The sequence below is a fragment of the Schistocerca serialis genome, chromosome 4 (assembly GCF_023864345.2).
Source record: "Schistocerca serialis cubense isolate TAMUIC-IGC-003099 chromosome 4, iqSchSeri2.2, whole genome shotgun sequence".
In the NCBI taxonomy this organism is placed as follows: domain Eukaryota; kingdom Metazoa; phylum Arthropoda; class Insecta; order Orthoptera; family Acrididae; genus Schistocerca; species Schistocerca serialis.
In genome coordinates this window covers 137,314,983-137,329,958 of record NC_064641.1, presented here as the reverse complement: position 1 = coordinate 137,329,958, position 14,976 = coordinate 137,314,983, and the positions used below count along the sequence as shown (strand labels likewise).

The following is a 14,976-nucleotide window of genomic DNA, read 5'->3' as shown; positions in this document are numbered from 1 at the left end:
TATATACAAGTTTCATATTGTTGGTTTATGTTTTCAAGATCAGACTTGGTTGTAGTAATAATAATAATAATAATAATACTTGTGAGTTGAATATAATTTGATGAGGTGGTTTAACAATTTTCTTGATCATTTCTGATGAAGCATTATAAAGTCCATTTAGCACCAATAAGTGCTACTAAAGTATTTTGATTTCTCCAGGTAACACCAGTTTTTACAGACAGCAACAGTTGGTGAAATTCCAGGTGATTGTATGAATAATCACTCACTGTTCTGTTTAAATAGTGTAGTCTTATCAACATTTGGTACCTGTGAGAACATTAAACCTCTCAAACTAAGATTTCATTTCTCCTCCTCCTCCTCATCCGTCTTCTTCTTCGTCAGCTTCTGCTTTCTTTTCATTTGAATACATGTCCAGTATTACATGTTGGTAACCATTGTTGTGTGTAGATGGAGTTCTACTTCTTTCAACAGGCTGAGCCTTGTGTCTGCAGCAACAGCTTCCTTTCTTCAGCAGTCCCCTTCAACTCTGTGTGAAAAACATTCCATCTCACTAATCATATGTTTTTAAGTAGGATGTTCTCAATTGTTCCCTCATTTTCTTCACTATGATCTTGCCTTCAGAAATATTTTGTAGAAGAATAGCATGTCTAATTAAGTGTCCAAAAAGTTTTGGTTTGCGTTGGCCTATTGGCCTATAAGTTCCACTGGTTCTGTCTTCCCTCCTGTTTCCTTTAGAACCATCTCATATGTTTTACTGTCGTCGGTCCAGCTAGTTGTTGGAAGCTCTCCTCCAGAACCACATTCCGCAGACTCAGGGCATGCTATCTCGTGCTTTACTAACATCGAGATTTCACATCACAGAGTAGTCTTGGCAGCCAGAGACTCTATGTGGGAAATCTTGTCTATAAACTAATGATTTGTTGGTTGGTATACTGTAGCATTACACTGGTTTTTATTGCCACCCCTTCCTTAGAACTGATTTTTTGTGTGTTTAATTGTATGGTGTTTCACATGTTAATTTCATAAATTGGTTTGGCGAAGCTGATCTGGAGTGTTCAAAACATACATTCTGTTTTAATTCGAGTACAACAATAAAGTATTTCTGGGGGGTGAGGATATATATGGAAACACAAATGAACATTGGATCTCAGTGGTTAATAAATTGAGTGATGACTTTACATTTAAGACCAGTAAGCTCCCCATTTTATGAAGAATCGAACTCCCATGTGTACAACAGGTTAAATGTTGTGAGTTAATGTGTTAAATATTTGGTATTAAGCACGTAAGTGAGGAAAAGTTTAGAAGATGTTCAAAAGTATATTTAAAGTTGTTGGAAGTTGCCAAGTGCTCTCATTATCTGACTCTGGAAAAGAATAATCAGGGTAATTCGCAGTCCACTTTAAACAAGAGCTAGTTTTTCCCACATCTCAGTGTTTATAATATTGTATCTTCTGGAACTGTGTATCATACAGTGATGTAATTTTGCAGGTACTTACAGTGATATATGCAGATACTGTCTGCAAAATGCATTGCAAATAGAATTGGTAGTGAGGAAGTTATAAATTAAAATGTCATGCCTAATGCTGAAGTTTTAGTGCATGAACAGCAGAAATGTACGTGTTAAAACCTTTTTCATCTTTTGTGGGGGATGCCAGCAAGAAAAAAAGTTTTGCAAAGATTTGAAATTACATGGAAACTTTGTTGATAGTCGCTAAGTGCTCTCTTCTAAAATACTGAATTAATATAGTCTGGGTTATTTGCATGCCATAGGTTATACTGCCTCAAGGCACACAGTTTCTATCTGTAATACTTGTTTTACTATGTCAAAATTTTAACATGAGATTTAACCTCTTAATGAATAGATTGTGACAGCATTTTAAATTTTTAAATTCTGTCAGTTTATCAAATTTTTGTTGCCCTGGAAGTCAGTAAGCAAGCAATCAGCAATGGGACTGTGCACTAGATTAGCCATAAAATAATGTAGCTAATGGATTTGTATTTTCCAGTCACCCTGTGGAATCCTTCAGCCATGGTTGAGTTTTAAAAATTGAATCTTCAAACAAATTTTGTACTTTCGACCAGTCATCATTTAATTAATTGCACAATATATCGACAGGGTACCTGCCAGCCATCTTACGGTGAGCCATGAAAGACAGTCCTCAGTGGCTCACATGACGATGACTGGCAGGTGCCCAATTGAAAAATCATGCCATGAATTAAATGACAACTGGCTTCAAGCCCAAAATTTGTTTGAATATCCTCCATCATCATCAGCCAGCATAAAAATTGATGATCACAAATGACAGTGAATTGTCTGCCATATAAATACGGTTGGAATTTAGTGATTGCCCAAACAACTGCTAAACTCTCTTTATCAGCTGTAGAGTATTCTTCTGAGGCTTCAAGAGTACTCTGCAGGTGTAAGAAATTACTCTTCCATTGCCTTCCTAGCTTTGCATTAATACTGCAGACGGACTGGTATCAGTGTCTAGTTCCATCTCGGCATTCTTATTAAAAAAAAGTGCCAGGACCAATGAAGATGTCAGCACCTTAAGGGTACAGAAAGATCTTTCTTGCTCCTCATTCCCAGGAAGATTGATGCAGCTGTTGCTGTGGTGGCCGCGTGTTACAACTGAAATTGGTTAAGAAGTCTTGCATTTTTTGCAGGTGACTTAAAAGTTATCTGTAATAGGAGCACATTACAAGGAAACTTCGCGAATGTATGAGAAGTTGGAGAAAAGTTAAACTTTTTCTGGCTCGGGACAGCTTCCATTTCTGTTAACTAGGTGCCCCAAGATTTGTTTCCCTCAAATTCGAGAGATACTTTCCAAGATTCAGGTGAAGACCAGCATCCTGTAGATACTTTGGCACTTAGATGCACTTCCAGTGACTCCGAGAAAAGGATGACATCATCAGGGCAGCGAAGACATGTCATCTATTTAAGATCTTGGATTTAATAGCTTGGAGGTTAGATTAAATTTAGCTTTTTGTTCCATAGACCCAAAAATGAGACTATTCTCATGGGTTTGGAACAAGCCAGAAAGTATAATGTAAAACATTTGAATATAATACTCACTACCCTGATCATTGTCTAAATATGTGACTACATTACGGTAAACTGGAACTGCTAATATTTACTGAATTAATACACTATCAGAATGAAACTTAGTTATGCACTTTAATAAATTTATCATGCACAAAATACCTAATTTTGACTGTTGTGACCAAGTGCTGTCAAAACTGAAATCTGTCAAGACATTTTTATTTAAGTTGGTCTGACAGTCCCTCTTAAGATATTCGTCTATAGAGTAGGAGGAGTTGCCCGTCAAAAAGTCTTTCAGACTCAGTTTACACTATGCTTTATCAGAAACCAAGTTTTTAGTGGTTGCTGTCAATTTATTGAAACCATGTGTTCTGAATATTGGACCCCTTTTTCTACCAAGGTAAGTGATTTTAGGTCTTTATGTAGATTGTTCTTATTCCTAGTATTCATACTATGTATTGAACTATCGGTTTGAAATAGACACACATTATTTGCAACAAATTTCATTAAGGAGTAAATATACTGAGAAGGCAGTGTATAGAATACCCAGTTCCTTGAGCAGTTTCGACACGATGTTCTTGAATTTACACCACAAATGAGTCTCATTGCACTCTAAAAACTTTGCACTTCAATGCTGGAGCATTATGGTTACTAAAGGGCAGAGTGTTGAATTTGTAAAAGCCACCACATGTTATGAAATCAGTTTCTTCACAATCAACCTTGATCTGCCTGTAGCCAGTCTGCATATCCATAGTGGAGTATTTTGCTTCCTTCTGCCTCTTTGATATCATCAAATCATGGCGGTGGGTATACACCTATTTTGGTTATTTTCCTTCAGTTGCTGATAATTGACACAGAAATTCTATATGCCATCATCCTTCACAAGGGAGGACCAAAGACATTCTGATTACTGAATGTTGTCCTCAGCATCATCTCAGTGTCCTCCTTGTCGCTAACATCTTGGCAACTGTCACCCATGCAGGATTTTCATCTGCGGTGGCCTCAGCTCCATTAATGCTAACCTCAGTTTTCCAGATTTTTGGAGGTAGGATAGCAGCAGAAACTCTATATGGCAGTGTGGCATGACTCTGACAAATTGGAGAGTAATGTCGAACAGTTTACGATAGTGGACTTATTCTCACAGTTCAGGTTTAGTTGTCTTTAGTTGTTTGGTGTGGATAAAATTTCCATGTTGTTTGACGTCTTATGGTGTAACAGTCATTGAACACTCTTCTTCTCTCTTTGCAATAATTTCCGGCATGCTCAGGGCATTTACAGTGAGAACATAGCAGAGTATTGTCCTCCATTCTTGAAATGTCTTGGTGAATCTAGTTGTGACTTTGCCATCAAGAACATTGGCTATAATCTGAGAGTCGCAGCACAAGTCAGGGGTTTCAAACTTCATTCTTCAATGTTGGTCTGCCATGTAGTGATTTGTGCCAGTGATTGATGAACTTATTCCTGAATTAGTTTCGCAGCATCATCCTGGTTGTAATAGACATTCAACACAGCTGCTTCTGACCATCTGGGTTCAACATTTAACAGACGTAATAAATTCTCATCTTTCTACTCTTATTGTTGTGGTATCAGTAATACGAGGTCTTGATAGTGTTCCGGCACTGCCATCAGTACGACATTTGGAAGCCCCTTGAAGGTCCTTCTGTGTATTCATTTACTGAAGTGTTGCCTTGGTATGCTAATACTGTTCAATGTTCTCTGCTAGGGTGACATCCTTCACTTGAAACACGCCCTCTGTCACATCCTTCATTAGAGGTGAAACTGTCAGCTTCTGTCATATTTGAATTTGCTGTGTTACACAGTGCAAAACCACATTTCATGGACACCTTTGTTGTTTGCCCTTATTGTTGGGCTCTTTTCTTCAGTTTTTCGGCTATGAGGACTTGCTGCCGGTTGTCAACAAGTATTTAATTTCTGGCAGACGTTTTTCCCAGGTCCTGTGCTCTTTCTCATTGTCTCCTAAAAACACTGTCAGATGCCTGCTGTGCATCTGACTCATAGATGCTCTCTTGTATGTTGGTATCTGGATTATGCAGACTGTACTTGGATTCCAACCTGTAAAAGTGAAGACTTTAGTGCAGTCATACTGGAGCCAGGGTGATGTCAATGTCAGAGATACCTGATGTCTTAATCTAACTCTTTTATCATATAGAATCTGAACTTGAGCAATAGTTAAAAGAGCAGGGTCATAAAAAATATTAACACATCACATTGAAAATTTTTTTCATCACATGCAGAGCAGAGCTGCCAGCCTCTATGAAGTGTACTTGTATATATACATACATAAAATGTTCAAGCAAATTTCAGTGTTCCATAAAGAAATAATTGTAGATGGTGGAAAACGAACTGATGGTGTGCTTGTCATCAACCCATAATTATACCCACTATGTCAGCAGTGCGTGAAACACGGTGTCAGGCAGTATTAGTGTCACTTTAACCAACTGCATAGGAAAGAACTTACAAAAAAAATTCTTGGGGCTTATTTCAGCTGCAAACATATAATACTTCAAGAAATCTGAAAACTAGATTTCTTAATGTATTGAACATAAACAATTGCTTAAGCAGCAAACATGTACTTAGAAAAGGTTCTGCTTGTTACAGTGTCATGTACTCCTAAGATGATAACCACACTGGCTACTGATGTGTGGTTTGTGGCACAACATTCTTAGCTGTGGTACATTACCTAGGCTGTAGACTGGCAGTGAGTGCTTACTACCACTATAACTGGCATTTGCATTGCGGTTGGGAAGCATCACTTTTAATCTAGTGACAGTTTCTAATCACTCAGTAGAAATACAAATTCAGGTACAACGAAACAGCTAATATTACTGTTAGTGTGATTGGAGCTTTTGACAAGTTTCCCATGAGCAACAAGATCAGTCCAGATACAAACAAAGGAAACTGATATGAACTAGCTAATGTGGATTGCCATTATCGTCAAGGGGATCTGCAATGGTAAATATGCCAAAGAACAAGAAGCTGAGCAACTCCATGCCACATTTTGAAAGCTTTGTTTAACATTATATTATATCAATTCTGCAAGTATATTGAATTTTTGATGCAGGTGATTCTAATGGAAAAGCTTAATAATGAATGCAGTCTGCTGTCTTCATAATTGTTAAATAAAATAAGGGAAAAGCATCACTCACTTATAGCAAGTTGATGCTTGGAGCACAGAAACAGAAAACAGCACTTAGACTAGCTTTCAAGCACTATCTCTCTCTCTCTCTCTCTCTCTCTCTCTCTCTCTCTCTCTCTCTCTCTCCGGTGGCCATAGCAAGACTTGTTTTTATTATGCCAATGTATGTTTCAGTGTCACAGCTTATGCCAGTGTGTGTTTCAGTGTCACAGCTTCATCATCAGGGCTTTCTGTTGTGTAAGAACTTTTAATTGTGATGTTTTGTTGAACCTGTGGGAGATGCATTGGGATGCCATATACAAAAGAAATACAGTGACTTTGAAGTGTATATTGTCATAACAAAATGATACTTATAAGGACAGTAGACAGAATATGTTTTTAATTTCCCATTTATTTCAATGTCTTGGTTCTGTCAAGAATAGCCACGGTAGCGACCATGAAAGATAATTCTAAGCTTTTCGACATAATAATTTGTTCCTTTCTATTCCCTTTCATACTCGTGTGGTTTGCCTAGTAAGTGTGATCTGGACTGAACATTGTCTGATTCAGTTGCTACACTAAATCTATTTCAGTATGTTATAAACATTTTGCAACCAGAGTTGCGAGAAGAAGCTATTACAGTGAGTTTTCTAAAATCCTTATCCAAGTAGAGATGATGCATTCACTTACACATTTGCGTGGAATAAATGACCAACCACAGTTTTCATGGGTCCTTGAAACCAGAAGTCATGGAAGCCACCTTTAGGTCTGCATTCAGGTCATATCACTCCATACTTGGTGAATCAGTCCAGTAGGAGGCATTGAATAAAGAGCTTCTCTTGCACAAGCCCCTGAGAGTGATACACTGGACTTATCTTTGGTCTTCCGAGACAGATCTCAAATGTTGATACGTTCTCTTATCTTTTAAGTGTGTCTATGCACCACTCTTCATTCATTCCTTCAGCTGAGGGAGAGGAACTGATAAGTGCTACACTAGTGATAGAATCTTCAAAACTGCCCAAAGCATGTATCTTGTCAGGCACCATTAGTGTTTTGAGTTCCAGGGTATTGTATTTATCTGGTGATGCTGTAACAAGAAGTTTTTATGACTCATAGTTGAAATCTTCAAGATATTCGTTTCTTAAATTGTGTGCCATGAAACAAGAATATTTTAATTTGTATTTGATGTTGCTGTCATTTTGTGACATGAAAAATAAAAGGGCTTGCAATAGAAGCACAAACATTTTCTTAAGATTTCTATTGTTAACATCTAATTGGAGACACATGTGAACTATGTGTGTCTAAAACATTACTTGCTTTCTGTTTTTCAAAGGTATGGAATTGGAACTATATTTTTAAAGCAGGAGCGATTTTTGCTTGCGGAACTTCATTTCAAAAGAGCTCTTGCTATTCACCATCAGAGCTCTGTTCTGCTGTGTCATATAGGAGTGGTATGTATGTTGTTTCACACATTTATCTTCCTATTGTTCAAACACAGCTTAATTTTCAACTTGACTTTTCACTGTATTGAATGTTCTGTAAAGATTAAACAATAATTTATTAAGTTTTGTGCAGTAGAAATAATTCTAGGAATGAACTTGTTTTGACCCTTAAGCATCATTTTAATCTGTGATCTCAATTTGAAACCCATATCAGTTAGGTTTTTTTTCTGGTACTGTACTTAACTTCTACATTTGAGAAAGACCTGGCAGTATGATTTCCTTGCAGTATGCAACTACACTTAAAAGATAGGGCGGGTGTTTTTGACAGAAGAATAATCAAGAAGAAAGCTTGTTGTGGGGTTACCTATTGTTTTCTATCTACATCACCTTCAAATTAAATTCTTTTTTAATATTTTGTCATGCCAAGATCTGTGTGGTGGGATATGTCATTAGGGAAGATATTTAGATATTTTAAGATAGAGAAAGAAGGGGAAAATAGTCTGACTTTTTAATACAATGACAGATGCTATACTATGTAGTGAAAAAATTTAGTACTATTTGGCGTGGTGTATATCTTAATTGTGAATCATGTATACAGCATAAAAGGAGTATTAATTAAGTAAAATAAAACTGCTTAAATGAAATAATGAAAGTTAGGTCAGTACCTGGACAAAACTTCCTAAAGCAGTATGACACAACTCTGAAACACTCAGAAAATTTGTTTTTGAAGATAAGAAAATTTCTGACTGCTGTTAAGTACAAACATTTGTAAGGAAAGACATAGTCGTCAGTAGCTAAGTGCTTGTAGTCACTTTGTTGGTACGTGAACTAAAATTGGAATCATACAGAGAATATTAGCATGGGCCTTGCACATAAATGCGATACAAAATTGTGAAGTGTTAAAAAATGAAAGAATAAAAAAGATTAAATAAAAAGAATATGAAGGAAAAAATAAGTGTATAGCGTAATGGTCTACTTATTCTGTAATCCTATAATCACTGTTTCGAATCTCACCAGTTGCTGTGTTTCTTTTTTAATTCCAAATGCATTAACAATACAATATTAACTAACAAATATTGAATTATAATATGAAAAAGGATATATTGCTAATTTATATAAATATGTAATTGTTCATTTGTTCAAAATCATAAAACTCCGAAAGTTCTTCATCGATTGCTTTGAAACTTTGACTCAAAATGGTTCAAATGGCTCTGAGCACCATGGGACTTAACATCTGTCAAGAGTCCCCTAGAACTTAGAACTACTTAAACCTAACTAACCTAAGGACACACACACATCCATGCCTGGGGCAGGATTCGAACCTGCAACCATAGCGGTTGCGCAGTTCCAGACTGAAGTGCCTAGAACTGCTCAGCCACATCGGCCGGCAAACTTTGACTCAATGTTGCATTCAAGTATATATACTTACTTTTTAAAAATAATGTAATATATAAATTAAAATGTAATATATATAAGGGGGAAATGTTATTACAAAAAATCTCAAAAGTTCGTGACTGATTTACTTCATATTTTTAGACAGTACTCTAATGAACATTTGCAAGATATAGGAGGAGATAGACAGAGAGGGGGGAAGAGGCAATGGATGGAGAGACGGGGAAGGAGGAGGAGCTGGACAAAGAGAGGGGAGGTGGAGACAGACAGAGACAGAAGTTTAAAAAATATTACCATGTGTGTTGAATTCCCATACTTATTAGGAACATGTGCTTTCTCTTTTCAATTTAACCAGACTGAGCCACAGCAATGAGTAGCTGGGAATAGCTATTTTTTAATAAAAATAACATCTTACTTTTAGTTAACTGGTTCTATTAAAATAAAAATAAAATGCCTTACTGATAAATGAAAAAAGTTTTATACATTAATAATGGTGTTTAGTGTCTAGAAATGAAAAACAGTATTTTATTGTGTATTTGACATTTCGCATTTTTTTACCAAATTTAAATTTTTGTGAGTGCTAGAATTTTCGTGCAAATAGTAATTGAAAAAGTTTACATGTTACTTTAATTAAAAATTATGATTTAACATTTTTTGATAATATTAACATTTCCATTCATTAGTGAATATAGAATTTGAAAAAGGACTCTACTTACGAGATTAAAACTTATGGCATTACAACCGCATCCAAATATGCTATGCAGTGATGTATTGACGAATTCGTTAAAAAATTGCAGTTTTCTACTTACCAGCACTAGGAAACCCTCTGTCCATCAAAGGTGCTTGTTAGATTTTGTATGAGAGTTGTATCATAATGCAAGTCTGGAATCTGACCTTCAAATACTAGAAGTATGAAGAGAATTTGAGAGAGTTGATCAGTTACACCCCTTTGTAAATTACCAATATTCGAGCAGCCTTGAAAGAATGTTTGACCGTAGCTTATCTAATGAGGATGTTCATCGGTACTAGATGTATTATTGGCACAGCCTTTCACATAGCATTAAGATTTAAGAATTAATCAATTAGTTGACAGCAATTATTAGAATATAAATATTGTACACATCCTAGTTTCCTTCTCAAAATTTGACCATTGGAAACATTTAATTTTTTTCCATTTGGCCCATCAGTTTCTCCAAACACTGTGCACGATTTTCATTAAAGAACAGCATACTTTCCATAATAAGTTTCTTGTGATAATCAATAGCTGAAACTACATTTAGAGCTAATTTAACTTTCTGCGAAATAAATTTATTTTCCAGTCTCACTTTCTATGAAGCGAGAGCAATTAAGCATTTTTTGCACTTAGCAACAAAAATTTTTTCTTTTAAAATTAAAAGTGAATGCGAGGTCTGTTCAAAAAATTATGGAACTTTTTCCACTAATGTTTTCTGCACTTACAGTTTACTTATTGTGCATGGTCCCCTTCGAAATACTCTTCGTCACAATTGATATGCTGCTTCCAACGCTGTTTCCACTTTTGGAAGCAGTCTTGACATACACGTTACTGGATTGCCCGAATAACAGTTCCTGAATTTTCTTTTAACTTGTCTATGATTGCAAATATTCATCCTTTCAATGGGGTTTTCAGGTTTGGAAAAAAAAAGAAAAAAAGTCCTCAGGGGCCACGTCTGGGGAGTATGTAGCATGAGGCAGTACAGTGATTTCAGGTTTTGTGCACTTGTTACACACCAACAGGGATGAATGTGCAGGTATGTTATCATGTTGCAGGAGCCATGAATTGTCTCGCCACATTTCTGGCCATTTCCTTCTCACATTTTCTCGCAGGCTTCGCAACACATCCAGATAGTACCATCGATTAACAGTTTATCTCTGTGGAACGAATTCATTATGAACTAATCCTTCAAAGTCAAAGAAAACTATCAGCATGGCCTGGACATTTGACCTGGCCAGACGAGCTTTTTTTGATCTTGGAGAACCTTCCCTGACCCATTGTGAAGATTGAACCTTGGTTTCAACATCAGAACCATAGACTTACGTCCCATCACCAGTTATGATTGTCTTGAGGAACATCTCGTTTTTATTTGCACGATCCAAAAGCTCTTTACACATTGCGAGGCAGAGGTCATTCCAGTCTTGACTCATGAGCTGTGCGATGAACGTGGCGGCAACACGATGTATTTCAAGCTTCTCTGCCAGGATTTCATGTTACATTCTTTTGCAATCTCTTTGACAGTCGCTTCGATTGGCATGCACAGTTTTATTGTTGCTCCTGGCATAAGCATCATTGGTAGATGCCAAAGGGCATCCTGAATGAGGGTCCTCTTTTAACTTCTGTCTGGCCATTTGTTAAACCATGTGAACCATTCATAACACCAAGTACAGCTTAAGAGCTCATCACTGTAGGCTTCCTGCATCATTTGGCGTGTCCGTGTAAATGTTTTCTTGAGTTTCACACAGAATTTAATGCAGACTCGTCACTCCTCTGACTCTGTCGTATCGAAATTCACAAACCGAGCAACACGGTGTTCTATTCAATACAGCGCTGAACAGTGACAAACAGATGTACAACAATGAAACTTCCAGCTACACAATAAAAACAGTCATATGGAGGGTTGCCAACTGTATTTTGCTCCAACAAACCACTAGAATGAAATAACATCTACATCCATACTCCACAAGCCATCACTCGGTGCATGGCAGAGGGTGCATTGTACCACTACTAGTCATTTCCTTTCCTATTCCATTCGCAGACAGCGTGAGGGAAAAATTACTATATATATGCCTCCATATGAGCCCTAATTTCTCGTATCTTATCTTCATGATCCCTAAGCAAAATGTTTCTTGATAGCAGTAGGACTGTTCAGCAGTCAGCTTCAAATTCTAGTTCTCTAAACTTACACAGTAGTATTCTCCAAAATAAATGTATTCTTCCCTCCAGGGATTCTCACTTGAGTTCCTGAAGCATATCCGTAACACTTCGTGCGTATCAAACCTACCAGTAACAAATGTAGCAGCTCTCCTTTGAACTGCTTCGATGTCTTCTTTCAATCTGACCTGGTGTGGATGCCACACACTCAAGCAGTACTCAAGAATAGGTTGCGCTAGAATCCTGTATGCGGTCTCCTTTTACAGGTGAATCAGACTTTCCTAAAGTTCTCCCAATAAACTGAAGTTGACCTTTCGCCTTCCCTGCTACAATCCTCACATGCTCATTCCATTTCTCTTCTTCTCTACATTACCCTCAGATATTTAAACTGCGCAGCTGTGTCAAGCAGGACACTACTAATGCTGTATCTGAACATTGTGGGTTTGTTTTTCCTACTCATCCACATTAACTAACATTTTTCTACATTTAGAGCCAGCTGCAATTCATCACACCAACTTGAAATATTGTCATGTCATCTTGTATGATCCTACAGTCACTGATCTTCAACACCTTCCTGTAGACCACAGCATTATCAGTGAACGGCTGTGGGATAGCTGCCCACGCTGTATGCCTGATCATTTATGTACATATAAAACAGCAACAGTCGTATCACACTTCTCTGGGGCACCCCTGATGTTACCTCTGTCTCCGCTGAACACTCGCTGTTGAGGGAAACATACTGGGTTCTATTACTTAAGAAGTCTCCGAGCCATTCACATGTCTGGGAGCATATTCCGTTTGCTCGTACCTTCGTTAACAGCTTACATTGGGGTACCATGTCTAATGCTTTTCAGAATTATGAATGGTCTGGCATTTTTTGAACTGACCTCCTACATGCACAATTGAGGAAAGGAAGATAAGACAAGGTACAGATAACTTATGTTCAAGGGCAGCACTAATTTTCTGTTCATGGATTGGAAGTAAGTCGTCAAAAACTAGGAACATTGTGCAGAGTTGCCATTGTTATGTGCAGGTTAACCATCTGGTCTGAATATGACACAGGAGTTGTTGGTAGTTTGTATCAACAAACTCGTAGAGATCTTTTAGGGCCCATGTCTGTATTGTGTACATGTGATATGTTTTCATATCCAATGAGAAGATACCAGTTCCAAGCTGTGAGCTGTTACGTACACTATGGACTGGAAAGTCAGTGCCTATCTTGTTTTCATTCAAGTTTCTTTTGAAATTACTCTCATTTCCTTCCTCTTGCAGCTCTCACAGTGGCTTCTAAACCATGGAATGTATGCTCTCATATCTAGAGGTCTCTTGAGTGTAACACACAAGAAAATTTTTGTGACAGTTTCCCCTGTAAGACACATGCAGTTTGCAAAATGGTTCTTCTTCACACTTATAGTCCAAAAAGATTTGAAAATTTTTGGGATTTCTGCACTGTTTACTCAGTGTTTCCATTTAATATTGCACCAGAGAAGATATTGCAGTTCGTGTTTCATTGTTGCTCGAGCACAGCAGTACAGAAGGGTTGGAGGTGGAACAGTGATACAAGCTTGGCTGACAACTATATGAGTGTAGGGAGAAGAGTAGTGAGTGGGTAGCAAATTATGTCATGTTGCCAACCAGGGTTTTTAGGAACATCTCCCATGTCTAAACTGCAGTGTCCCTGAATAAGTTTGTAGTCTGAATTGAACTGATTTTCAAATACTCAACAACAGTGTTCATTTTTGCAGGAGACAGTAAACGTCTCTATAGTCGTCAGTGGTGCTGTAATGTTGTTGACACTCACCGTGATGTACGATGGGAACGAAAGGGGGTGAGTCAGCTGCTGGTTATGCGTAGCCAACAAAAGAGCACACTTTAGATGACGTGTTTGTGAGCAAGAGACATTGTAACATTCTCATGTCAATATAGAAGTGAAATCCTATATGTATTCAGATAAAATCAGTTGTGTTCTCAGGTTCCACAGTAACCACAACCTCAGAAATCACAAAATATTTGGAATGAACAGCCAAATATCTGTGACAATGAAGATATAATATCTTCAGTTGTGGTGTTAGGATGGTGATCAAAAACAGTGATACCACAGATGATAGGTTTAGTAAGTGAAATACGTGGAAAAGAAAATGGTCCGCCAATTAATGTAAACCATTTATTTTTGTTTATTTTATTTGTCCTCATATTATCAAAATGTAGACAATCAGTAAATGGCATAAATTTAGGATAGGTATAATGTTAACTTTTTAGCAGATACTTTGCCATTAAAAGTGTTTGTAATTTTGATTAGTCAAAATATGTTAAACATAAGTGGTCAGGTAAATACAGTACATTACGTTGTATTTCATGATTGAATTGATGCCAATGTACAGGAAATTCGGTACAATATCTTGTTCAAAGTTTTGAGCTTTGTTTTTTGCAACTTTACACACCATCAAAAGATATACAGTACTAAATAGAGTGGAATGCATGGGCATACAGCATCAAGCTGTAATAGGAATATAAAAAAAGGGAGGAAGGTTTATCTGTTTAGCAAGAGTAATAGAAGGCAGATTTCAGACTACCTAACAGATCAAAACGAAAATTTCTGTTCCGACACTGACAATGTTGAGTGTTTATGGAAAAAGTTCAAGGCAATCGTAAAATGCGTTTTAGACAGGTAAATGCCGAGTAAAACTGTGAGGGACGGGAAAAACCCACCGTGGTACAACAACAAAGTTAGGAAACTACTGCGAAAGCAAAGAGAGCTCCACTCCAAGTTTAAACGCAGCCAAAACCTCTCAGACAAACAGAAGCTAAACGATGTCAAAGTTAGCGTAAGGAGGGCTATGCGTGAAGCGTTCATTGAATTCGAAAGTAAAATTCTATGTACCGACTTGACAGAAAATCCTAGGAAGTTCTGGTCTTACGTTAAATCAGTAAGTGGATCGAAACAGCATATCCAGACACTACGGGATGATGATGGCATTGAAAAAGAGGATGACACGCGTAAAGCTGAAATACTAAACACCTTTTTCCAAAGCTGTGTCACAGAGCAAGACCACACTGCAGTTCCTTCTCTAAATCC

At 37.3% G+C, this 14,976-nt stretch overlaps 1 protein-coding gene and 1 non-coding gene across 2 annotated transcripts in view; both read left to right on the top strand.

The window, feature by feature from the left end:
• LOC126473272 (cell division cycle protein 27 homolog) overlaps positions 1 to 14,976 on the top strand; it is a 226,379-nt gene that overhangs the window by 149,103 nt on the left and 62,300 nt on the right. The window contains exon 12 of the mRNA XM_050100226.1: positions 7,513 to 7,630. Within this exon, the coding sequence (XP_049956183.1) occupies positions 7,513 to 7,630 (118 nt within the window). The remainder of the gene's footprint in view (positions 1 to 7,512; positions 7,631 to 14,976) is intronic.
• Positions 8,429 to 8,532, top strand: LOC126476744 (U6 spliceosomal RNA). The gene has a single exon (XR_007587204.1). It is a non-coding gene; the product is annotated as a U6 spliceosomal RNA (small nuclear RNA).